Raw genomic sequence first — 25,593 nt, forward strand, 5'->3', positions numbered from 1 at the left:
ACTTGGTGACACCCGGGTTCGCATCTCTCCTCCGACTCCTCTGAGTCTCTAACAAAGGGGAGGTAATGCAAGAGGGGGGAGCTACTCATTAGGCTGATGTAAAGCTCAAAAGAAGATACCACTTAGAAAATGCTCTTACTATTAAGAAATAACACCTTTGACTTCCCTCGTATTCACAGAAGCCCTGGCTCCCTTCTGGAAACAAATCCAGCACAGCTTCTAAACAGAACCTTTCCTCATCCACTCAGCCGTTAAAGTAACTGCTACGCGTTTATTTCAAATGCAAAATCTTCACCCATTCAGGTTGGACAGCGCCAAATGGAGAGCCTTGTGATTCTGCCTACAATGTGGTGCATCTAAGGGAATATGGACTGCTGAGTGGATGAAAGAACCCTGAACCTCAACTTCAGACTTCTGTAGGCAGTACAGGGATCTCTTCAGATGTGCTTGGTGGACTTTGAGACAGCTGAGAAAGGCAAGCTTATACTTTTAAATGATGGAGAATATTCTTTCTGGAGTCACAGACATGTGAGAAACCACGCCCAAGATGTCCCTTGCCTTCCAGTACCTAAAAACCCTGGGGAATGCTAAGAGAGAATTTGCCTAGGTAAAACCATTCTCTCTCCTTGGAAACTGAAACCTCATCCCTGATCTTTTGATCTGTATAATTTCCCCAGTTTCTTTTGAGTAACCACTGTTTAATGGGAAGGAGCTAAGCTGGAGAGAATGAGTATGACTTTCCCCCTTGAGAGCTACCAGAGAAAGCAGTGCTTATCTTAGGCCCTACCAAAGTATTGTACCTTGAGACTATCAATTTTTGAAATATGGTGGATAGATATAATTCTAGCACAATACTCCTAGAAATTGACAAAGAAAGGATCCAGGACTCAGCCAATTGCCTTCCTCCAGCTTCCCACAAAGGGGAAACTACGATTTTCCTTAGAAAGGACCAGATCAGACAGAATCGGATACATGCCACACACCAGCCAAATCAAGTTTATATTTACATGACTCAACATGCGTATACTTATATTTTACTTTCAAAAAATGTCAAAGGCTGGAATGGACAGAGAGGAAATCTATCTTAGTGGATAGAAAGCTGATCCCAGACTTTTTGTTATACAGGATGGCTGAGGGTAGGGCAAAGAAGGGAAAGAGGAGGGAATTTAAGGGATGTAAAAACAAAAGACAGCAACCAAAATGTATTTGAAAGCTGATCTCAGAGCTAGGAAAAGAGGGTCCAAGTGTTGCCTCTGTGGGAAGCAAGAAAGTTCTGTTTTCCACATTCCTAGGTGATTCCTAGGTGGCCAGGTTAGAGATCAGAAACGAATGCTCAGGCCCAAAGAGTTGTGTGGGAAGGGTCTATGAGAGGAGAACATGGAGTCACATGGCCAGGGGACAAAGTTCAGAAAACAGTATATGGAGCCCCATCTTTCTGAACGTGTAGTCGTCCTGTAACCTTACTGGGAAGGCTACCTGTGCATTTGGAGGGTGGACGTAAAGAACGATAAAAAGCTTTCCTGATTTCACAACAGGTATTTTTCTTTATTTAAGGTGAGCATGTTTCTCACTGTTGGGGGCTTGTTGGACAGGCTCACTTCTAACACCTCCAACACATAGGGGCTGTGACCCTGGACAAGTTCTTTGCCCTCAAAGTGCTGGGTGACTCTCTAAGATTATGAGTTGAAGAGAAAGCTCTGGCCTGCTTTGACAAAGGGAGTTCCTCACCTGGGCTTCAGTGATCCAGTTGCAATCCCAAAACTGATGTGTGGACAGCTTGTCTGCCCAATACAATCTAAATGAGAGCAGAGCTTGTTTTTTTTTTTTTTTCATACCCCCAGCACCTGGCATGGGGCCCAGCACACAGCAGTCAGCTTCCTGACTGAACAGGGAAAATGATAAGACTCTCAAAGGGAAAACCTTTATTTTACTTTGATGCTTCAAGAAGGGGCTGAGGACTCCCAGGGAGAGGAGCAGAAGCCAGCTTTGCCAGGCAGTTTCCTGCCCATTCTGCTTGGGCAGAAGGAAAAACAGAAGAATATCATAAATGGTACAGAGAGGTGCCCAACAGTCCAAAGTACAATCTCTCTCCTGGGGCAGTCCACCCCAGGTCTCCCTCTGGTAAACAGCTCAGTTAAGCTTGCTCTTCTGCAGCCAGTTAGACAGGTGAAGGAGTCTTGTTTACAGCCTGAACTTAGCATCCAGCTCCTTGGGCCCTGAGTCAGAGGCCACCTCACTTCAATTGAATGATCTTCTCCTTCACTGGCTGGGTGAAGGAGTCTTGTCCACGTGGGGCTCCTTCTCAAGCACCTCCCCGATCCGCTGCATGCCTGGGGAAGGAAAGGAAGGATCAAGCAGGATGGAGGTGCTAGTTCATTAGGGAGGGAGAGTAAGAAAATTTGAGGGACCTGGGTCTCTACAAAGGGCTAGAGAAGTCACAGGAAAAGTCTTCCTGATGGAGTCCTCTTCCCATCAGGGTCAACTCTGGGGCCACCTTCTCCATGAAGCCTTTACAGTTACTCTCTGCTAAGAGCACTCTCCCCACTCTCAAGTTTTTCTGCACTGTTTGTTTCTGGATCTCTTCTTGGACCCATCACACTTAAGCTTGTATTTTAGCTATTTATGCCCCAGTCTGATAGAACATATGCTCTCTGAGATCTCCCACCTGCCATGTATACAACAGGCACTTAATAAATTCAGATTGATTGACTGATCAATGTCTCATTCCTCTTAGCAGACAAGAATCTCCTTAAGGGCAGGACCTGTTTCATCCCCAGCTCCTGTTACAATGCCTGACATACAACAGGAATCGAATAAATGCTTGTTTAATGGACTTTGTCTTTATTGGGCCTTGCACATAGGAACCATGTAGGAAGGATTCATCAAACTGAATCAAATGAATGAATAGATATTGTATGAGTGTTCATCCTGTGTTGCTGAAGATCATGCCATCAGAGAAATGATGACATGACTTGCACTTGACTTTGTTTTTGAGTGAGGGAGGGCTATGCAGGTCACCAGCCTCACTTCTCCTCCAGAGCCATCTGAATCCAGTGACCAGATATTCATCAGGATGAGTGGAGATGACCCAGGATGAGGCAATTGGGGTTAAGTGACTTGCCCAAGGTCACGCAGCTACTGAGTATCAGGTGTCTGAGGTGAGATTTGGACTCAGGCCTCCTGACTCCTGCACTGGTGCTCTATCCACTGCACAACCTAACTGGCCCAAAATAGATATTAATGGATAGGTGGATGGATGAAAGAATTTTTAGGCAATTACTTTATGCTAAGCACTAGGAATACAAATAGAAGAGAACAGAGGGAGGAAGGAAAAGAGGAAGGGGAAAAGCAGAAGAGAGGAGGGAAACAGAAGGATGGAAAAGAAGGAAAAAAGAAGGAAAAAGGATAGATGGAAGGAAAAGAAGGAAGGAAGAAAAAGGAAGGAAGGTAAGGAGGGAAATGAAGGAAGGAAGAGAAAAGGACAGAAGGAAGAAGAAGAAGGAAGAAAGAAGAAGAAAGAAAAAGAAGGAAAGAAGAAAGGAAAGAAAAAGAAGTAAAAAGTGCAGAAGGAAGGAAAAGAAGGAAGAAACAAAAAGGAAAGAAGGTAAGGAGGGAAAGAAAGGAAGGAAGGAAAAGAAGAAAGGAAAGGGAAGAGAAAGAAGGAAAGAAGGAAGGAAGGAAGGAAGGAAGGAAGGAAGGAAGGAAGGAAGGAAGGAAGGAAGGAAGGAAGGAAACATTAAATGCTGACTCTGTGCCAAGCACTGTGCTAAGCACTTCACAAATAACTCATGTGATCCTCACAACACTCCTGGGAAGTACAAGTAGAAATAGGAAAGTAACAGCCCCTACTCTCAAGGCTCTCACGCTCCAACTGGGGAAATAACAAATGCAGGGTTCGACTTCAGGGTGGATGGAAAGGCTGGGAAGTCCTAAAGGAGAAGCCATAAGGCAAACGACAAGACCCAGAAGATCAAAAGGAAGGGAAAGGGAAAAAAGAGAGGGAACTGGGAGGTATGGAGACAATTTTAGGGATGCAGAGTTCACCAGGTAGTGGGAGGAAGAGAGGAAAAGGGAGAATCTCTCTCTCACCCAGCCGCAGCCTGTGGATCTTGTCTGAGAAGACCAGGCGGAACCAGCCGGGTTCCTTGCACTCAAAGTCCTTTCCACGGGACAGAAGTACCTTGTGGTCTAGGAAACGGCGCCACAAGGAGAACTCCTCCTCGAAGGTGTCCGAGCACAGGTACTAGGAGCAAGTTAGGTTCGTAAAGAGAGAACTCGTGGGCAGTTCCTACCACAATTCCTTGGTCTTCTGACCTCGAATCTCTCCCCTCTGAGACCACCCTCCGCACAGCTGCCAAGCTGTTCTCAACTCTATGTCCAGTGCTTTCTTGCTCAAGAAGATCTAGTGGCTCCCTGGGAAAATACTCCTCTTTTTCACATTTACAATCCTTCACGTTCTGGATCCAGATGACTTTTCCAAGTACACTGTTCATTAAAAGAAACTTCCTGATCTTGCCCCTGACCCTAGTTGCTTGTTTTCTCTCCTATCCAAAATTACTTTCTTATTATTGTGCATATTTTTCCATTTATCTATTTGAATTTTGAATCTTCCCCCCCTCCCCAAATATAGGATAGGAGCTCGCTGAGGGCAAGGTCTATTTCATTGTTGTCTCTGGGTCTCCAGCACCTAGGTCAGCACCAGACACATTAAATGCTTGTTCAATTAAAGAACAAATCATTCCTTTATCCAGAACTGGCCCCAACCCACAATTGTCCTTACCTTTCTCAAGTCTATCCAGACAAAGAAACCAGCTTTTGTCCTGAGGAAGGGGATATTCAGGGTCTCCAGCTCCTCTGTGACGTAGGCATGGGCAGCCCTGAGCCGGGCATGGTTTTCAGATAGGTATACCTGGTTGATCCAGTCTGTTTGGGTGGAAGGGAACCCCGAAGAGAAATTGCACCAACCTACCAATTCTCCTACTAAAACATCACCCCAGTGATTTTAACAATAGAAGCTTCTCCTCCCTACCTACTTTCAAGACTCATCACCATGGGGAAGATGGATGAATCCTATTGTCTATAGTTTTTCACATCATTCCCTATTTTTTTTTTAGTCCCAACTTCAGGTTGGAAACCCAACTGTGTCACCTCGGTCCCGAAGCAGCTGTGCCATCTGATACTGGACGATTCCACAGATGCCGTGCAGACAACCAAGGGAGGCCACAGCATTAGCTACATCCTGGTTCTCCGTGTAGAGGGTGCCAAAGCGAAAGCCTGAGATCCCAAAGTCCTGTAGAAAAGATACTCTGAATGGTGGCCAACCCTTCCCCAACTCCCAGGGGAAAATTCATTCTTTCCTTCTCTCCAATACTCCTGAGTCTGGTCCGACAAGGGGCTCACCTTGCTGGTCCCCCATATCACATGGGTCCTCTGAGGATCAGGAAGCCTGTAATGAGGATGTGCACAAAGGAATAGAAGGTATAATATGATCCAATAGAAAAAGCACATGACTTTCAGTACTCAATGAATGAATGGATGAAAGGACTTAGAGTCTAGCTCTGACTGTCATTGACTTTCCATAGAGCTTTGGATAAATCACTTAATTTCTACTTGTCAGTTTTCCTTACTTATGCTGCCCAATGCAGTGGAAAGATCCCAGTGGTTTTTTCAGAACCAGGAAACCCCAGGTCAAACCCCATCTCTGATGTTCACCAGCTATGTGACTAAAGGCACATCAGTACATCCTCTGAACCACAGCTTCCTCATCTAAGAAATGAGGATTTTAATTTTGAGGATTTTAATTTCGCCACATATCTCAGAGTCATTTCCAAGAACCAATGAATTAAGGAGGACAGCTGTACTTCAATGCTTACAGAGTATATACATTCACTCATTGGAGCCTTAGAAGAACCCTGTGACTTAGATGCTATCATTGTTCCCATTTTACAGATGAAGAAACTGAGGCTGAAAGAAGTTATTATATGACTTGCCCAAGGTCACATATGTAGTAAGCCTCAGAGGAGGGATTTGAACCCAGGTCCTCAGACTCCAAGCACAACTTTCTTTCTACAACACCATGCTACCCCCAGAATGAAGGCATTCAGAGCTCAGAGCTCCCATTGGTTTTCACTGGAAGCCATCACTCAGGAGAAGGAAACCTCAGAGTGCAGGCTATGCAGGACACATGAAGCTGGGCTATACCCAAAGCTTCTCAGATGATGGAGTATTCTCTCCCATGTCAGGCCATATCCCAGGTTGACATGCTCCAATCAAGGGTTTTCTAGGGAGTGGGGAATGTAGCCCAGCTCTCATAACACAGCCCCAGCACTCACCTGTCCATGCCCAGGACACTTTGGAACATGGCGGATTCATCAAAAACTGACAACATGTACACCTCATCCACTATCACGTGAAGCTCATGCCTGGGTCAGAGGAAAGAAGAGACGGTAAAAGGATCCTGGGGCACCACCATAGACCTGGTGACAGAGGGTGACATCTTTGTCCCTATTACTCATCATGAAATACCAGGAACTGCATGGTCTATCTCAACATCCACAAAGCAATCTCTCAATGAGTGGCCACTGCTCTCATTCCAACCTGGGGGTAGAATTGACTATTAGGCAGTCCCCTGCCCTACTCTAACCTAAACCCCTGATCTCCAGCCTACTACCAGTAGATGGAATCCATATTTCAGGAGGAAAGGGATTCTATTCTTTCTCATCAACTTATACACCAAGGTCCAACCCCTGAGGGCTTCAGCTTTTCACTCGAGTATGGGGGATGGGTAGAGAGGAGTGAGAACACACCTCTTTGCAAACTCCAGGCACTCCTGCAGCTGTTCTTGAGAATAGACGTCCCCCAGAGGGTTTTGGGGGTTGATGAGAATGAGGCCTTTGACTTTAATTCCCTGAAACAACATGAGCAATGTGGATGGAGGGGATGGATTTGGAAGAATATAACTTACCTCCATCCACCACCACCATCACCACCACCCCCCAACAAGGATCATGACTCAGGACAATGTCACTGAATGATATCAATTGTTAGAGCTGGAAAGACCTTCAGAAATCAGAGACGGCAAGGGGTGCACTACATAGTGATGGGCTTGAATCGAGAAGACCTCCATTCAGATCCTGCCTCAGGAACTCCCTTAAATATGTAGTCCTCCTCACTCACCCTCTCTCTGTCTCAGTTTCCTTACCTGTAAAGTAAAGATAAGATAGCACTTTCTCTCAGGGGAATCAAATGAAATAACAAATAACGTGATAAGATAAACAAATCTTAAAATGCCATGTAAATGCTAGATATTTTTATCTCTAAAGACAGAATACTTTCATTTTACAGAAAAGGAAACTGAGATTCAGGGCAGAGAAATGACTTGTCTGAGGTCACACAGCAATCTGTTGGAGAAGATAAACCCTTCCGTGGTCATTTCCTATTCAGAAGAGTCATCTACTTCTGGCCATGCACCCATGGCTGAAGTGAATCCACAGGTTTCAAAGCCTGGGAAGGAATCCACCTCAACAACAGGAGTCCTCACTGGTTTGGAGCTGAGATCCACATACCTCAGACTTGGCTCCCTGAAGGGCTATCTCCAGCTTCTTGACCATGAGTTGGAAGGGGCGGCTGTCCATCCCAGTGACCTAGAAAGACCTTGCGAATCACTTGTGCTAAATCCCACTGGCTGACAAGACTTGAACACTAAGTCCTTCCCTCTCCTCCCTCCCCATAGTTCTATGGCTCCCTATCATCTCTAGGATTACAAATAATTTCCTCTCTTTGACAGTCAAAAGTCTTCATGACCTGGTCCCCATCTGTCTTTCAAGGTTTATTACACATTACTCTCCTTCCTATTCCCTACAATCTAGTCAAACTGGCTGTCTTATTTCTCCCTCATGCACAGGCTCCACTTTGCCTTTGCTTTGGTTGTTCCCCAGGAATGCACTCCTTCCTTACCCATGCCTCTTTGAATCCCACTTCAGGGCCACTGAGAATCTGAAACAATCACCTGGGATTAGCCCTAAACTATATGGGAGGTGAAAAATGACTTTATTTCCCTTTCACTTCTAGTCCTGGCTACTTCAAATGCATTTCCCTTCTCCACCTTAGTGCCCATTTCAAAATTCAGAAAATTCCCTTTTATCCTTGAGGTCACAAAGCTCAGGTCCCATCTGGGAGTCCTGGCATCTCTTACCCTACTTTCCAGATGGGCATAGACCAGTTGAACATTTCCATAGAGATATACATGTTGAGTGATGGCCCCATAATAAGGACTGAAGATCAGAAAAGCCTCTGAAAGCAAAGAGCAGAAAAGTTCGTCATTTTAAAGAGATTCCCTCCAACCATCCCAGTCAGCTCTCCTTACCCCATCCCCACCCTCCACCTCCTGGCCCATCCCAACCATCTGTCTTTCAGGAATATTTAGTAAGAGAATTTTTTTTTGCTCTAGAAGATTTTTACACCTCCCAACACTCCACCTCCAAAGTTAAGAGCATGGAAATCCTAGGAAGAATTGTGGCACAGTGAAGTCAGAGATTCTAGGTTCAAATCCCAGCTTGTGTGACAAGTCTTGGCAACAGATGATATCAGGGGTGAGAGAGAGAGCAAAGAGCTGAGATTTTACATCTGTAAAATGAGGGATTTTGCTTGACTATACATATTTGTTACAAGGATTTTGCTTTTCTTTTTTCAACTGGAAGAGGAGGTGGAAGGAAGAGAAAATTTCTGCTAATACAAAAAAAATGTTTAAAAGGGGAAAAAAATGAAATGATGGTAACTTAATCACCTCTAAAGTCCCTTCCAGCTCTAACCCAATGATTCTAGAAAGGTAATCCTGACCCAGAGGAATGTGAGCAGAAATACTGAGTTTTGCAGAAATGTTCGCATCGACCCTTTTTTTCCTTCTGAAAGAGAATGTTTTATTGTGGGATACAGTATAACACAGTGAACAAGACTAGTAAAGTTCAATGGGTACCTCACAGATCATATCTGAGTTGTATATAAAAATTGATTAACAATTAATGAAATAATTTATGATTATAATTAGTTCTAAATATAATTCTATTATTATGTGTAATAGACTTTATGATATAATATATTTTTTGTAATACACAGTACAATATGTTATAATATAATATTTATGTTATAATCACATATAATATATAAATTTAGTAATATATATTTAAATCTCATTCAGAGAGTCAATCAGGGGTGCCTTCTTGTTTCTTATATAGTACATTCAGATTTTTTTGAAGTCTTCATTTGTCACTTTCATTCTATGTTCTCTTAGGGCCATCAGACTGGCTTCTATACAAATTGCCTTGATACCTGTTCCAGACAATTCATCTTTGGTCATGGTCAAATCATCTCAAGTTACATCATCTGCCAAAGTCATTCTGCATATACAAATCTGAAAGAGGCACTTCTTGGTCTTTTCATCTTGCAGAGGGAACTGAATCTTCTGGTCAAGACATCCTGGTCTGATTAGTGCTGGATCCAAAGTTTCTGTTTGGTTTGTGGCCATAATCACTTTCACATCTCCCCTGGAATCAAACTCATCCAACTACTTCAACAATTCCAACATTGTTCATGAATTTCTCTTTCTCTATTTGAATTTGAATCATACTTTTTGGTCCCAATGGCATGGATTTATTAATGAAAATTGATGGAGCATCTTCCTCAGCTAAACCAGAACAATTCTCAGACAAGTTTGGGCCCATCTCCTAAGTACTTCTCAGAACCAACAACTCTGAGAAGGTTTGCTGAGGTCTGGTTTGCTATAGTTTCGACTAACAAGGTTTTACCTGGGCCAAACAAGTCCTTTAAGTGGCTTAATACCCATCTGCTCCTAATAATCAGGATGAGTGAGGGGAAGCTCCGCAGATTTCATTAATTTCTTGAATCTGATTATCCAATTCAACAATATTAGCATATGCCTCCTGTGGGGCCATCTCCATTTTCATCATCATAATGAGGGGATCTGTCTCATCCATCAGAACTCCTATCATGAACCTTATGGTTAAGGACAGAATATCCTGGTTCTAGAAGATCCTTGTCTACAATGACAGAAAGCTGACATAATGTTCTGATTCCACGAAGGTCAGCACAACGATGTGATTATCTCCTTAATTAATTATCTCCTCTACGGTCCCTACAAACATTGGGATGCCTCTCAGACTATCAACCTTTGATCATCCTTCCTCTTGTTTTTCTTTCAGTGGTTTCACTTGTTCTTGACTTCTGATGAATTCTTCTTCCACGAGAAGATAATGTTTAATTCTGTCTAATTTCAACAATTTTAGCCTGCATTGGGTGTGAGGTGCTTCCAGTGGCAATTTACTGGCAGTATCTGATCCTTTTGTGTTCTTATTTTTTCCCTCCCTAGTTGGAATTGGAGGGCCATGTCTTCTTCTTGTCCTTGCATTCTTCTTGCAATTTCCCAGGACCACATCCACCATTTGGACTTTGACCCATCATGCTCCCAGCTTCCCGACAGTCTCCTCTGACATCAGAAATCCATTGCCCGGAAAATGTTCTCCACATTCAGAGAAAAACTAGGGAGTCTGAATACAGATCAAAGCACACTGTTTTCACATTGTTTCATTTTTTTGTTTTTTATTTCTTGTGGCTTTCCCCCTTTGTTCTCATTCTTCTTTCACAATATGACTAATGTGGAAATATGTTTAACACAATTGTACAAGTATAACCTTTATCAGATTGTATGAGTCTTGGGGAGGGGAGAAGGAGAAACATTTGGAACTCAAAATCTTACAAAAACTAATGTTGAAAACTATCTTTACCTGTAACTGAGAAAAAAGAAAATACTATTAAGTGAAAAAAAGAGAAATCCAACAACCCTTTCAACATACAACAATAATATTTCACTATGAGATTGTAGGATCAGATTTGGAGCTAGAAAGCACCTCAGTCATCTAGTTGAAATTCATCTTTTTACTGATGAGGAAACTGAGGCCCAGATTTGTCCAATGTCAGGTAGGTAGTAAGTGGCAGATCCAGGATTTGTACCCAGGACTCCTGACTCTAAAGATGAACACTCTCTCCAACACCTCACCATAATGTTCTTTCACAGTTCAGAGGAGGATCACATGGTTTATTGTTCTTGTTTTGTTGATTAGTCATGTCTGACTCTCTGTGACCCCATTTGAGGTTTTCCCAGCAGAGATACTAGAGTGATTTCCCACTTTCTTCTCCAGTTCATTTTAGAGGTGAGGAAACTGAGGCAAACAAGGTTAAGTGACTTACTCAAACTCACACAGCTAGTAAGTGTCTGAGGCTGGATTTAAACTCAGGTCCTCCTGACTCCAGGGACAATGCTGTAACCACTGCACCACCTGTCTCTCTTACATGGCTGCTCCGTTGGAAAGGAGATAGAGTGCTGAATGGGAAATGAAGAGGGCGGCATAAGTCCTACAGGGCCTTTAGCTTCAACCTAAACCAATCAATCAGTAAAACTTGGAACCCTACATGACTGATCTCCATAACAGGAAGCTCCTGCCAAACCATCTCAAAGAGGATCATTGAGCTACATGGGGGGAGAGGGGCAGGGTTGTCCCATTCTTGAAGAGGACCAAAATGACATCACTGTGCCAAAGTCATTTCATTATGTCCAACTGTGGCTGATCACACCAATATGAGCTCGGAATGCTCTACCACAGATCAGGAACAAATAGTCCATGTGAACACTTGGGGTGGATACTCTAAATTTGTGCATCCTCCATTTCCTTTGAACTGTTTCAATTCTGCTTTGTTTATAAAGCATAGTACCTTCTCTGATGTGGGCACTCTGTCCTAAGAGGTTCTGTGCCAGTGTCTCCCATGTCACACAACCAATTCCAAAGTTTGTAAGAGGTTACCAGACACTGAGGTCCTTACTCAGGCTAAACTGCTGAGCATTCAAACTCAGAGAGTACAGCTCCAAAGGACTGGTCACCATGTTTGAATGCAAAATGGACGCTTGCCAAAAAGACTATTTTAATGAGAACTCACACAGGGCAATCATTCACATGGTGGTCAGAAGAAGCGATACAAGGAACTCTCAAGGTCTCTCTTAAGAACTTAAAATTGGACTACATACACAGAAAGCAGCCTCCTCCCACCCCTTACTCCTGCTCCCTACTTTGCCCCTAGCAAATTCACTGATCTACCCCCTTACTACAATCATCAGACTTCTAGGAAAGCCAAAAAGAGAAAGACTGAGGATCTCTGACCTAAATCATTACGTTTCTAGGAATTCAATTTTTCCCATCAAAAGGCTAATCTCTACCCATTGTTAACCAATAGTATGAAGAGATATGTAGATGCCTACACATGCGTGCATATACATATACTATGCATGTTTATTTACATGTACACATATATATGTGTATGTGCAAACATATAGCTATGCACATGTGTGTATGTACACACAGAAAATTGCTTTCCTCCCAATAGCTCTGGGAGGTAATCGAAGTATTACCATGCCCATTTTACAGATGAGGAAAATAAGGTTTAGGGAGAGAAAATCAATTGTGCACCATTATAGAGATAGAGAAGTATCAGGTTCAGGATCTAAAATGAGCTGTTTCTGATTCCAAATCCATTTCTCTTTACATCTCCTGATACCAATAAGATACAATGAAAGATGACTAATTTGGGAATCAAAAGACTTGAGTTCCGATCCAGCTCTTTTATCTACTACCTGTGTCACCTTGGGCAAGTCACTGTGAGCCTCAGTTTCCTCCTCTAAAAACCAAGGAGGTTCAACTACATAAGGAGTTCTTAACCTTTATTGTTTCATGAATCCTTTTGAGAGTGTGGTGAAGCCTATTCAGAACTCTTCTTGGAACAGTGCCACATTCAGAATGGAAAGAAATGCTAAATTTCAGTTAGAGGTGAGTGAAAAAAAAATAATTTTTTTTCCCATCCAAGTTCATGGACCCCCTAAAATCTGTTCACAGATTCCTTGGTTGGGAAGAGGGAGGTGTCTACGAATACTAGGTTAAGAATTCCTGGATCACATATTCACTAAATTCCCTTCCATATTTAAATCTGTGATTTAATGGTCCAATATTTAGAGAAGGCATTAGAAAAAAGAAAAGATGATTCTCTCACTCTTGATACGAAGGTGACTCCTTTAAGCCTGATGCCTGGAGCAGTATTGCTTACTCATAGTCATGTCACAACCCAGATACCAGCACCCCGTGGCTCAGGAAAGCTCACTCACCCCCTGGATCACATAGAACTGTGGCCAAGGCAGAGAAGAGGGAGGCACAGCCATTCACCACAACCACCTGAGGAGACACAGGAAGGAAAGGAGAGAGAGAAGGAAGGAAGGAAGGAAGGAAGGAAGGAAGGAAGGAAGGAAGGAAGGAAGGAAGGAAGGAAGGAAGGAAGGAAGGAAGGAAGGGAGGGAGGGAGGGAGGGAGGGAGGGAGGGAGGGAGGGAGAGACAGATGGAGGGAGGGAGAGAGGGAGGGAAGTAGGGAACATTTATTAAGTGTTGTACCTACAATATGCCTTGCACTGTGCTTAGTGCTTTATAAATATCATATCTGAGTCCAACAGGTAGGTACTATTATCCCCATTTACAGTTGAGGAAACTGAGGCAGACAAGTTAAATGACTTGCTCAGGATCACACAGCTCATAAAGGTCTCTTTGATTTGAACTCAGGTCTTCCTGACTCCAAGCCCAGTGCTCTGTCTCTAGCCACTGTGCTACCTAGGTGCCTCTAGGTAAAGAACAGACAAAGATGAGTGTCTTCAGAAAAAACAATGACCAGAAAGCTTTGGACAAGAGGAAGTTGTCCCTACATGGAGAGAGAGGCCCAGTCCTCTCCTCTTCCTCAGGCTTATGGGGCTGGGGGTGGAGACAGGGAAGAGAAGGTTGTGCCCAAAGGTCCTTACTGCTCAGGCTGAGCTCCAGGGTCAATGAAAAACTCAGCTGAGACGGCTCTATTTGACACAGGAGGTAAAGACCTTGTGATCAAGGGCACCTCAGATTGGGGGAGGAGGTGCCATTTGAGGAAGAATCACAGAGCCAAGTGAAAAAGATAATCACGCTAGACCCTGCATTGCTCCCATTTCTAAAAGCCAATCCAGATGAGACCTTCTCCTCCATGAAGCCTTCTCTGATCCCCTCCATTGGTTCCTATTCCCTCCCTATCTGACCTCCCTCCCCCAATTTGTTTTGCTACTCTCTGACACCTTAGGGATACTGCACTTCTCAAGGAAGGCAGGAAGGTGCAGGACAGGTGCCGGGCTGCAGTGGTAGAGGGGAATTCTTCACTCAGAGTTCCCTAAACCAAGGAAATCATAAGGCTGGTCCAAAAACAAATGACCAAAGGAGACAACATGGTGGGTAGAGAACTAAACTAGGAGTCAGAAACATATGGGTTCAAGACTGAGATCTATTCCTTACTAGCTGCATGACCCTGGGCAGGTCATTTAACTAGTCCTCCCCTGTGCCTCAGTTTCCTCTTTCTGTAAAGTAGGAATAAAGATAGCACCTTCCACAAGGTGGTTGTAAAGACCACATGAGACAAGATGTGTAAAGTGATATATAAATGTCAGCTATTATAATAATACTTTTAAAAGTGCTTGTGTCTTGTTCAAATGAGATCTTTGTTAAGTAAGTAAGCTAAGTAAGATCTTACTACAGTGCTTGGAATACAATATATAGTAGCTGCTTGATAAAAGCTTGTTCCCTTCCTCCCTCTAATTCCCAACAGCATGAGAAGCTCCATCAGAATGGGGAATATCTTATCTAAGCTCTGCATCTCCCCCAGTACACTACATAGTAAGTGTTTAACAAAGGTTTGTTGTCTGATGAGATGAGTGGATAGATGGATGGATAGATGGATGGATGGATGGATAAATGAATACCTCCCACCCAGAATAGGGGAAGGAAGGTAAATCCTTCCTCCAAGGGAACTAATACAAAGAACTAAGAAAAAAGGCAGCTAGGTCAGCCCACATCCACCCACCCAGATAGCACACCTATTACTCTTAAGGATCCCAAGAGGCACATGTCAAGAAAAGTTAAAGAACAGGAGTACCTACATTCTCTGGTTTGAGGGGAACAGGAGCCTTGCAGTAGTAGGACAGGAACCCAGCCACTTCATCCCGAAGCCTATAAAACAAGCAAACAAACCCATGGAATGAGGCAGCAGTGATGGATCTCACAGCCACATCAGGTTGCCTTTAGGCTTCCCCCCAAGGCTCCCCCCCATCTCAGAAGGCCAAGATTCAAAGGTCCCTTCCAGCTCTGACATTGTTCTCATGTCCCTTCTAGCTTTGATGTTCTCTTTTCTAAGGTCCTTTCTAGCTCTGATGTTCTCTGTTCTAACATCTTTTAGCTCTGATGTTCATTCTATGTTCCTTGATCTAAGGATCATAAGGTCATAGACATAGAGCTGGAAAGAATCTGATCCAGTGTAACACTTTCAGTTTGCAAAGATGTTATAGCCTAAGGAGGTTGTGATCTTCCCAGTGATACCAGTAATGATGATGATGATGATGGTGGTGGTGGTGATGGTGGTGATGATGATGATGGTGGCTAGCATTTTTATGACATCTGTGCCAGGCACTGTGCTAAGTGCTTTACAGTTATTATCTTTTTTTGATCCCCAAAACCACCCTGGAAGATAGGTGCTATTATTATCCTTTTGTACAGATAAGGAAACCAAGGTAAACAGTGATCAAGTGACTTTCCCAGGGTCACACAGCTAGTAAGTGTCAGGTTGGATTTGAGCTCCGATCTTCCTGACTCTGGGCCCAGCGCTCATTCCACCATATCATGCTACCTCCCCTAAGATCTCTTCTAGCTCTAACATTCTCTGTTCCAAGTTCTAGGTTCTCTCTCAGCTCCAGTACTCCATGTTCTAAGGTCTCTTGCAGCTCTAATATTCTAGGTGAGCATATCCAATACCTGACATATAGTAGGCATGTAATAAATGTTTGTTGACTTATTTATTGTCAGGGTTCCAGGTTAGGTTCTCTTTCAGCTGTAGTATTTTAGGTTCCAAAGTGTTTTCTGGCTTTAACATTATATTCTAGGCTAGTCTAAAGTCCCTTTGCTCACTCTCAGGTTTGACTAGATGATCTCCAAAGCCCTTCGAACGCTAAATCCTATGATCCTAAAAGCCATCTCCTTTCCCCCTTCCCCAAGAAGTCAGTCAACTGTGTCCTCAGGTCTCCAAAGCAAGGCAGCTGGAAACTGCTTACCATGTGTGTCCTCTCCAGTCTGGATACTGCAACAAGGCGGGCTCAATGTGGTGCATGTCCCTCTGAGTCAGCTGGTAGGAAAAGAAGACACAACAGAGCCCTGAGACCTTGGCAGGTTCACAGCTCAGGGACAGCAAGGATCTCCCAGGTCCAGGTGAGGGGTGGGGGCCAGGACACAGGCCGGGGGATGGAGGAAACACATGCCAGAGGCATTGTACATGAACTGGCCCATGTCCCTGAGTGATTGCTATGGAATACTCTCCTACAGCCCCACAGTTGAAGAGATGCTACTTAACCTTGATCACTAGTGGACAACACGGAGGAGCAGAAAAAGCCCTGGTCTTGGGAGGCCAACAAGTGAGAATCTGTTCCTAGCTCTGATTCCTACGAGCTGTTACCCAAAGCATATCAGTGCTTAAAGTTTCATAAAACATGTTCCCCACGAGAACCTGTGAGACATAGGTAGCATTTTCCTCATTTTACAAATGTGGAAACTGAGGTCCTGAGAGAGTAAGGACTTACTCAAATTCACAGAAACAGAATAAGTAGGGGAGTCGAGATCCAAACTCAGGCTTCCTGGCTTCAAATCCAATGTTCTTGCCCTCATTACTGTGGCCCCCTCAACCGTTATGCACACATGAACTCATGTACATGCATGCACACACATACACACACACACACACACACACACACACACACACACACACACACACACACACACACTCCAGACAACATCCTGTCTCTGTTCACTGACCTGGCCTAAAACTCTTCAATGTATGCCATGTTTTCTCACTCCGGTCTCTGGCTATCCCTTTAAAGGCCATGTCCACACTCAAGAAAAAAATTGTGATCTTCCTCTCAGTCTTTTCTGAGCTATTCCCTGGAGACATTCAAGGAAAGCAGCATGCATATCTTCAGCTGGACACCCAGGACTCACCCGACTGGACAGCAGATCAAAGCAGAGCTTGTTTTCACTGGTTCCAAAATTGATGATTCCCTGGAGGTGGGAGAGAAAGAGGAAGAGATGATATGGGTATGGTAGAGAAGGCTGCCTCTGTAGGAAAGGAAGACCCAGCCCTAATCAATGCAATGGACTAGCAGGTATCGTAACCCCAACAGGCCCCTCCGTTCTTTGAGTATTTCATTGTCATAAAACAAAAAGCATGGGGTCTCTTGATGATGATGATGATGATGATAGATAGATAGATAGATAGATAGATAGATAGATAGATAGATAGATAGATAGATAGATGATGGATGGATGGATGGATGGATGGATGGATGGATGGGTAGGTAGATAGATAGATAGATAGATAGATAGATAGATAGATAGATAGATAGATAGAGAGATAGATAGATGGATGGATGGATGGATGGAATTTATATGGTTCTTTAAGGTTTGCAAAACATTTTATAGGCATTATCTAATTTGATTTTCACAACTCCGTGGGGTAGGTAATGATTTCCATTTTCTTTAATTTAATTTTTTTTCTTTTTTTAATTTTCTTTTTTATTGTTAACACAGTTTATAACAGATAAAACAAGTCAAACTTTTGGTCAGGTGATACATCTTTTTAAAGCATTTGCACTATGGACCACAAAAGAATTGCTTTTTAAACATTAACCAACTGAGACACAAATAATATTTATGTTGCTAACTTCACAAGCTCTTGACCTAATTGTCTCCACAGTATTACTAAGAATTAAAGGACCCTAACTTATTGTTGTTGGTCTAAAGTCCTATGCCTAACAGCTTAATTTTAGACAACCTCGGATGTTCCCCTACCAATAATCTATGATTTAATAGATCGGGTATTAAGCTTACAAACCTTTTGACTATAAGAAATTACCACCAAGAGTAGGGACATTGCAGGGATACAATATCTCCCCAACCTCATGTCAATTCCAGGCAGGAGTAGATTTTCCACTTGCATTCAGTCAGGCTTAAAGTCTGCCTGGTGTCAGTGGGGAAATTGAGTCAGGAGAATCCTACCTCAGCCCAGGCTGAACAGCTGTTCTCCCACCCTTCCCATGAGATCACCTTTTGCAGTTCATACCAGCATCTCACTGGCTTACTGGCATCATGGATTGGAGGCTCAGACCGCCTTTCTGGCTATCCATACCTGGAGTTAGACTCAGAAGAACAGTCAATTAATAGCCCCATGGCATCTAAAAATGGCAAGTTCCAACAACCAGGTTTCAAATATGATTATAATTTCACTTTGGCTAAGGAACATCTTTTGAGGCAAGTCTTAAGTGGCTTACATGTCTATCTATACATGTTCTAGTTCCTGATTAAATGGCAATCATAAAATCAAATTTACCATTAAAACCTTGACTTTTCCATCAATGCCAAATTTTATCTGAGGTTACTTTCCTCTAGGAAATTTAGACTAAATTCTTTTCCCCAAACTAAAGATGTCATTGATTTATTCTCAGTAATTAATTCAGTCAATTGTTTTAATACTAATTGCTTTTACCTCACTTTGTAACATGTCCAATTTTTCTCCCCATCACTCCCCTCCCCCTGCTTCCTAATACCTTGCATTCTGATCACCCCTTCCCTCAATGTACCCTCCCTTCTATCACACCCCACCCTTCCCTTATCCCCATCCTCTCTCTTTTCTTGTAGGGCAAGATAAATTTCTATACCCCATTCCCTGTATTTCTTATTTCCCAAATATATGCAATAAAAATTCTCAACATTTGTTGTTAATACTTTGAATTCCAACTTCTCTCCCTCCCCCCCTCCTTCCGCAGCCCCACTGAGAAAGGAAGCAGTTCAATACAGACTAAATATGTGTTGTTTTGCAAAAGATTTCCATAATAATCATGTTGTGTAATACTAATTACATTGCCCTCTGTCCTACTCCATCCCCCCTTATTTTTTCCCCCACAACTGACCTTGTCCCTTCTTGAAAGTGTTTATTTCTAGTGACTCCCTTCTCCCATTTGCCCTCCCTTCTAACATTCCCCTCACCCCACTTGTCGCTTCCTCTCCTACTTTCTTGTGGTGTGATATAAATTTTCATGTCAAATTTAGTGAGCATGTTATTCCCTCCTTCAGCCATATGTGGAGAGAGTAGCTTCATTTTTCCCCTCTCCCCTTCTCCCTTTTCTTCTCCATTGAACAAGATTTTTCTTATCTCTTTTATGAGTTATAGCCTGCCCTGTTTCATTTCTCCCTTTCTCTTCCCAGTATTTTCTTCCTTCACCCCTTAATTTTCATTTTATTTTATTTTATTTTTGTGTGGATATCATCTCTTCTGATTCAACACACCCTGTACTCTCTATCTATATATGTGTATGTGTGTGTGTGTATGTACAATCTCTCCATCTACCCAAATACTGAGAAAAGATTCAAGAGTTATAAATATTTTCTTTCCATGTATTAATGTAAATAGTTCAGCTTTAGAGAGTCTTTTATGATTTTTCTTTCCTGTTTACCTTTTCATGCTTCTCTTGCTTCTTGTCTTGGGAAGTCAAATTTTCTATACAGATCTGGTCTTTTCCTCAATATGAATGATTGAAAGTCCTTTATATCACTGAATGACAATTTATTCCCCTGAAGTGCTATACTCAGATTTGCTGGGTAGGTGATTCTTGGTTTCAATTCCAGTTCCTTTGACCTCTGAAATATCCCATTCCAAGCCCTTCGATTCCTTAATGTTGAAGCTGCCAGATCCTGTGTTATCCTGATTGTATTTTCACAATACTCAAATTGTTTCTTTCTAGCTCCTTGCGGTATTTTCTCCTTGATCTGGGAACTCTGAAATTTGGCCACAATATTCCTAGGAGTTTCTCTCTTCGGGTCTCTTTCAGGAGGTGATTGGTGGATTCTTTCAATATTTATTTTGCCCTCTGATTCTAGAACATCAGGGCAGTTTTCCTTGATAATTTCATGGAAGATAATGTCTAGGCTCTTTTTTGATCATGGCTTTCAGGTAGTCCCATAATTTTTAAATTGTCTCTCTTGGGTCTTTTTTCCAGGTCAGATGCCTTTACTGCTACCACCTGAGGAGGCCCAAGTTATGGGGACACCCTGCTCCCTTCTCAGTCAGCCAAAAAGACCCTCTCACTGACCTTTGGTGTCTGTGGGTTGAGGGATCTACACTGCCACTGGAGATTCTGTCCCTGAAACCTGCTCAGATCTGCTCCTCTCAGTGCTGGGTGGCCAAGGCAGGGCCAGGCTCTGCTCCACGTCTGGTGCATGACAGACCTTTCCTGTTGGTCTTTCAGGTCACTCTGGGATAGAAATCTCCTCCACTCTGTTGCTCTGTGGCTTCTGCTGCTCTAGAATTTGTTGAGAGTTCTTCTTTACAGATATTTTATGGGCTGTGGGGTAAGAGCTAGCGTATATGCATCTTTCTACTCTACCATATTAACTCTGCCCCTTATAATTTAATTTTTTTAGTGAGCAAAAAATCTTTTTCTTCCTCCCATCTTTCCCATGCTCAATGTGAAAAAAAAGAAAACCTTTGTAACAAATCTGCATAGCCAAACAAAACAAATTTCCCTATTGGCCATGTCCTAAAATGCTAAGTCTCAATCTGCCTCTTAAATCCATCACCTCTCTATCAGGAGGTGGGGAGAATATTTCACTCATGGTTACTCTGGAATTGAGGTTGATCATTGCACTGACCAGAGTTAAGTCTTATGAAGTGTTGTCCTTAAATTGTTGCTATGATTATGTTCATTGTTCTCCTGGTTCAGCTCACTTTGCTCTGCATCAGTTTATATAAATCTTCTCAAGTTTCTCTAAAACCATTTCCTTCATCAGTTCTTACAGCACAGTAGTATTCCATCACATTCACATTCCATAACTTGTCAAGCCCCACCCTTCCCATTTGCCAGCTGATAGACATTTCCTTATTCTCCAGTCCCTTGCCATCATGAAAGGAGCTGTTCTAAATATTTTTGTGATAATCCCCATAGATGAGGAAACAGCTCGTCTGTAAAGTGAGAAGCATGAACTAAATCAGTCACTTTCAACATGAAAAAAAGAGAAACCCTCTAAAGGAAGAATGAATTATTACAAGGAGCCCTCAGATTCACATTCAGATCCAAAAAGAAGTCAACACATCTTCTGAATACTTGATAAATAATGCCTCACACATATAACTATTTCTCAAAAGTACATAAAATGAATACAAATTCATCTTGGTATATTATTAGAAAATAATACCTTTATCATAATGGATCTTTTCAATTAATATATATTACTAGTATAACTACTGTCATGTGTGTGTCTTTAATATATTTTTGACCTTTAAATGGAGTCTTCATATTTAGAAAGTTTGGGATCCACTGGGCTAAGTGATCTCTAAGATTCTTCTCAGCTTTAATGTTCTTTGTTCCAAAAGTACCTTCCAATTTTGACAGTATTCAATCTAAGATTTATTCTAGCTGTGATATTCTATGCTCCATGTACTAAAGTCCCTCCCAGATTAGACATTCTATGTCCTAAAATTCCTTCCATGTGTAATATTTTATATCCTAAGATCCTTCCCCACTCTTACATTGTGTTCTAAGGTTCTTTCCAGCCCTCACATTCTATATTCTAAGGCTCTTTCTAGTTCTAATATTTTATGTTCTAAAATTCCTTTCAATTCTAATATGTTATGTCCTATAGCCCCCCAAGCAGTGACATTTTGAGTTCTATATTCTAAGGTTCCTGACAGGTCTGCCAGCATAATGTTCTTATGTCTATTCCTCCTGACATTCTATGTTCTATCTTACAAGGTGCCCTTCCAACTCTAATATTCTATTGTCCATTATTTAAGACCCAGAGCTCCAGGTGAGAGCTGATAAACACAAAGGAATCACAAGCATTACTAGTGAGCCCATAGAAATGCCAACAAGGTCTTGACCTCATTGAAAAGTAGGGTCAGAAAAGGGGGTGGGGGAAGTTATCGAGTAGAAAATTGGGTAACGTCAGCTAAAAAACTAGAGGGCAGTTCTAATTTGACACTGGGGAAAGTAAATTTAGGCACTGCATCACCTCCGTTGGTTAAACAAGCTGAAAATACAACTAAAGCTGCAAAAAAAATTAGATAAATTCACGGATGACTGTACCATATAATCATTGTGAGAAACCAGGATATTTGGGGGAGAAATCCCTATCTCTTGTTCATCATTTCCTTTCCTCATATTATGCCTTAGTGATGCTGACTGAGGCAGGAAATTGGGCTAGATTAAGGGTCAATAAGCTTTTAAGGGAAAAGAGTCATCTTTTTGTAACAGCCATGTTATACATATATTTGTGTGTGTGTGTATACATATATATATATATATATGTGCATATATATATATATATATATATATATATATACATATATACATCATGTATCATACCGTTATTTAATTTGTAGGGTCACACAATCTAATGGACTACTCACCTCCATGGCTGGTGATTCATTGTTTCTAGTACATATTTCTGAATTACTTAGATGAGTCAATATATGAATTCAGACTTGTTCCCTTATTATGGCTAAAAGCCATAAAGGATGTGCATGAAACCAAACAGGGCTCAGACTGTTGGTCCCTGGGTGAGATGAACTGGGGAGTCTGACACAAATGATGGTTCTTACATTTCATACTTCATGGGCTACTTATAGTCTGTGGGCCTCTTGTAGCACCCCAAAGGAAGATCTAAGGCCCACTTCATTAGTGCGGGCCAGGGACCCCTAAAATAAAGTGCCATTGGCTCAGAGCTCTGCCTTAGTGCTTTTGCTTTCAGATTGGACAATTTTGAAAATCCTTAACCTGCTGAGATTTTTAGAAATGAGATCCCAGTGTTCTAATCAAGGTAAACAACAGGAGCCTTCTTATATCTGAAGATCATTCAGGGATCTGCTCTGAAGTTAATAAATTGGGAGCTCCCCTGGTTGGCAAGATGGAGCTTGGCCTAGCAGCAACCCTCCCTTCTCCACACTGCCTACCCCCAGGACTACTCCCTGTGACTTCCCAGGGCAGGAGCACTCACGTTAGGGTTCTTGTCTTCGTCATACTCATCCAAGTGGTAGGCATTATAGCCTTTCTCTGCTGCATCCCGAAAACATTTGATGAGGCTTCCTCTAGAAGAGAGGTATGGACTCATCTGGGAGAACTTGGCAGCAGGATCACCCAATCCATAGAAATCCATAAGCTCTTTATCTGTCTTCCCAGAGGATTCCAGGCCCTCTACACGGTTAGTGCCCAAATCCTGAATGGATGGTGAAGCAGAGGAGGTGGCCAGCCCTCTGGCCTCCTGCTTAAAGATGCTGAATATCTAGGAGAAAATAAAGATATAGAACTTAAAATCATGCTCTAGTACTTTTCATGGGATTACAGATAAATTGAGTTGGAAGCAGGAATATGCTAGTAAAAATTTAACAACTAACCCTCCCCTCAAAAACAAAATATATTATGACAGTTTCAAGTTTAATCTGTGTTATTAATATTTTATTTCTCACTTTCTTAAGTCTTAAATAATCAACAATTCAAAACTCTGAGTTGTAGTACTGGCAGATGACAAAAAATATCCTGAAAATTCAAGGATTGGCTGTCTCCCAGGCCTTATACCAGCGGACTCAGACACACCTCTGTCTGGAAGCCATGAGTCCTTAGCCACACTAATTTTTTGTTTTTCCTTTAAAATCATGTTGAATAAGAAAACCTTAATTTAAAAAAATCAACAAACAATAGAAAAATAATGTGCCCTCTGTGCCATTTCCAGATGGGATCCACCTTATCCAAGGTCAGTATGACAATTCCTTTTTTTAAGATCTGTTTTCTCATACTAACCTAAAATATAAGAGAGGACCTGAATTCAGGGTCCGCAAATTCCATCCCAGCTCTGACATTCTCTGATACTGTAAGATTCCATTAGCACTGAAGGTGGGGAGGTGGGGAGGAGGGAGGAGACACGTTACTTTGCCACATCTCTGATACACAAATTCCAAATACCTGGCTATTGGCTAAGCCGCGTGCTGGCTGGGACTTTTCAGCCAAACGTCCTCTCTCCAGAGCCTACCAGAGTGCTTTCGTGTGTTCTCAGAACCTAAAGCTGGGCAACCCGCTCAGGAGCGCCTTTATCCAAGTTTACTGAACTAAATCCGTTAAATGTCAGGATTCTACGAAATGAGAAAAGCTTCCTGCCTTTCTGAGACAGAAAAAGTGGGTCATATCTAGAAGCCCGGGAGTCTCCTCTAGGGTCCCAACCCATCAAGAACCTTCGTCCAGTTTACCTCTAAGTTCTAGGGAGGAACCACCAGTCAAAATGCAAGACTGTGTTTATGAGGACTCCGTGCAGTCCCACCTACCCTGTCTATTCCAAAGGGGTGGGAAGGAAGCTAGCAGCTTAGAAAGATTTGGATAAGGAATTATGTACTGCAGAGGCAAAGAAAGAACTTATGATAGGGTTTAATAAATATTTGTGGAACCCAACGGAAACAGTTTCAGGTTTTGAGAGGCCCAGGTCAGTATTAGATACAATGTTGAAGTTTAAATGTAGATGGAATGAAGAAAGGTTCCCACTGGCTACATTGGGACCACAGATCTACCAAGGCTCGTAGGGAGGGGAAGGGGGGAGAGATGGAAGGGGCGTGGCTCACATCAGTCCTCTCCTGCCTTATTTTAAATTGGGGAGAAATTTAGTTTTTTGACTATTTGGGGAGTAAGCCTGTGATTTCTCTGGTATTGGGAATCCCAGTGGGGAAATTCCTTCCACCAAACCGAATGCCATCTTCTCTGGGGCACTGAGAAGTTGAGACGTGCCTAGGATCGCACATTACCAGGGTATCAGCGGACGGACATCAGCCCAGAACAACCGGACTTGGAGGCCAGCTCCCTTAGCAGCTCAGCAGTCTGCCTGCCTCTCCTCTGGCTTCTGGAATAGAATTTGGAAGACCCAAGTTCTAGTTCCGGTTCCGTGGGGCAAGCCGTCTGCTCGCTGGACTGCAGATCCCCTCTCTGTAAAGGGAGAGGGTTCAGATGGTCCCTTCAAGCTCTGACATTTCGAGACATTCGCAGGGGTGGTGTTTGTTGGGGACCGAAGAGGGCTAGCCCAGCCCACTTGAGTGCAGTATGCCGAAGCACCGAGAGACCCCAGCCCCAAATCAGCACTATGTCTACTTTTCTGTAAGAGGCTGAAACCAGGCTTGTCCAGGACTTGGAGCCACTCTCCTCCTCCGGGGGACCTGGTCAGTGGGGGGACTGGAGGGGTGTCCGATGTAAAGAGGACGGAGAGGGGTCAGGAAAAGTCCTCCCTCCTCTGAGGCAGAGGCGGGATCAAAGAGGAGCACACTTACTTCCCAGTCCTACTCCAGGGTATAGTCGCGTCCTCGGCTGGGTGAGAACGTGGATCCCGGAAGAGGCGCTGTCCGGAAAACGG

General features: G+C 42.8%; 1 protein-coding gene and 1 pseudogene across 2 annotated transcripts; both read right to left on the reverse strand.

Moving 5' to 3' along the window:
* Nucleotides 1-1,907: 1,907 nt before the first annotated feature.
* On the reverse strand, nt 1,908-25,593 carry ACCS (1-aminocyclopropane-1-carboxylate synthase homolog (inactive)). Of its 2 annotated transcripts, XM_072618306.1 has the most exons (15): nt 25,511-25,593; nt 23,206-23,490; nt 17,158-17,217; nt 16,221-16,291; nt 15,057-15,126; nt 13,223-13,289; nt 8,195-8,292; nt 7,566-7,643; nt 6,807-6,907; nt 6,333-6,422; nt 5,401-5,446; nt 5,149-5,290; nt 4,781-4,923; nt 4,090-4,243; nt 1,908-2,330 (listed from the first exon to the last, which is right to left on the reverse strand). In XM_072618306.1, the coding sequence occupies exons 2-15, from the start codon at nt 23,362-23,364 to the stop codon at nt 2,260-2,262; spliced, it is 1,350 nt and encodes a 449-aa protein (XP_072474407.1). In that variant the 5' UTR covers nt 23,365-23,490; nt 25,511-25,593; the 3' UTR covers nt 1,908-2,259. The 2 variants fall into 2 exon arrangements, with proteins under 2 accessions (XP_072474407.1, XP_072474408.1); XM_072618307.1 differs by lacking the exons at nt 17,158-17,217; nt 23,206-23,490; nt 25,511-25,593 and adding an exon at nt 16,975-17,103.
* On the reverse strand, nt 9,201-10,577 carry LOC140510039 (26S proteasome regulatory subunit 4 pseudogene; annotated as a pseudogene).

Source organism: Notamacropus eugenii, chromosome 6 (assembly GCF_028372415.1).
Source record: "Notamacropus eugenii isolate mMacEug1 chromosome 6, mMacEug1.pri_v2, whole genome shotgun sequence".
NCBI lineage: Eukaryota > Metazoa > Chordata > Mammalia > Diprotodontia > Macropodidae > Notamacropus > Notamacropus eugenii.

Coding starts and splice junctions, on each gene's coding strand:
- ACCS (XM_072618306.1), bottom strand. CDS start 23,364: ATGGATTTCTATGGATTGGGTGATCCTGCTGCCAAGTTCTCCCAGATG. Junction 17,218..23,205: donor ACGAAGACAAGAACCCTAAC/GTGAGTGCTCCT, acceptor TCCCACCTCCAG/GGAATCATCAATTTTGGAAC. Junction 13,290..15,056: donor TTCCCCTCAAACCAGAGAAT/GTAGGTACTCCT, acceptor GTGTCTCCTCAG/GTGGTTGTGGTGAATGGCTG.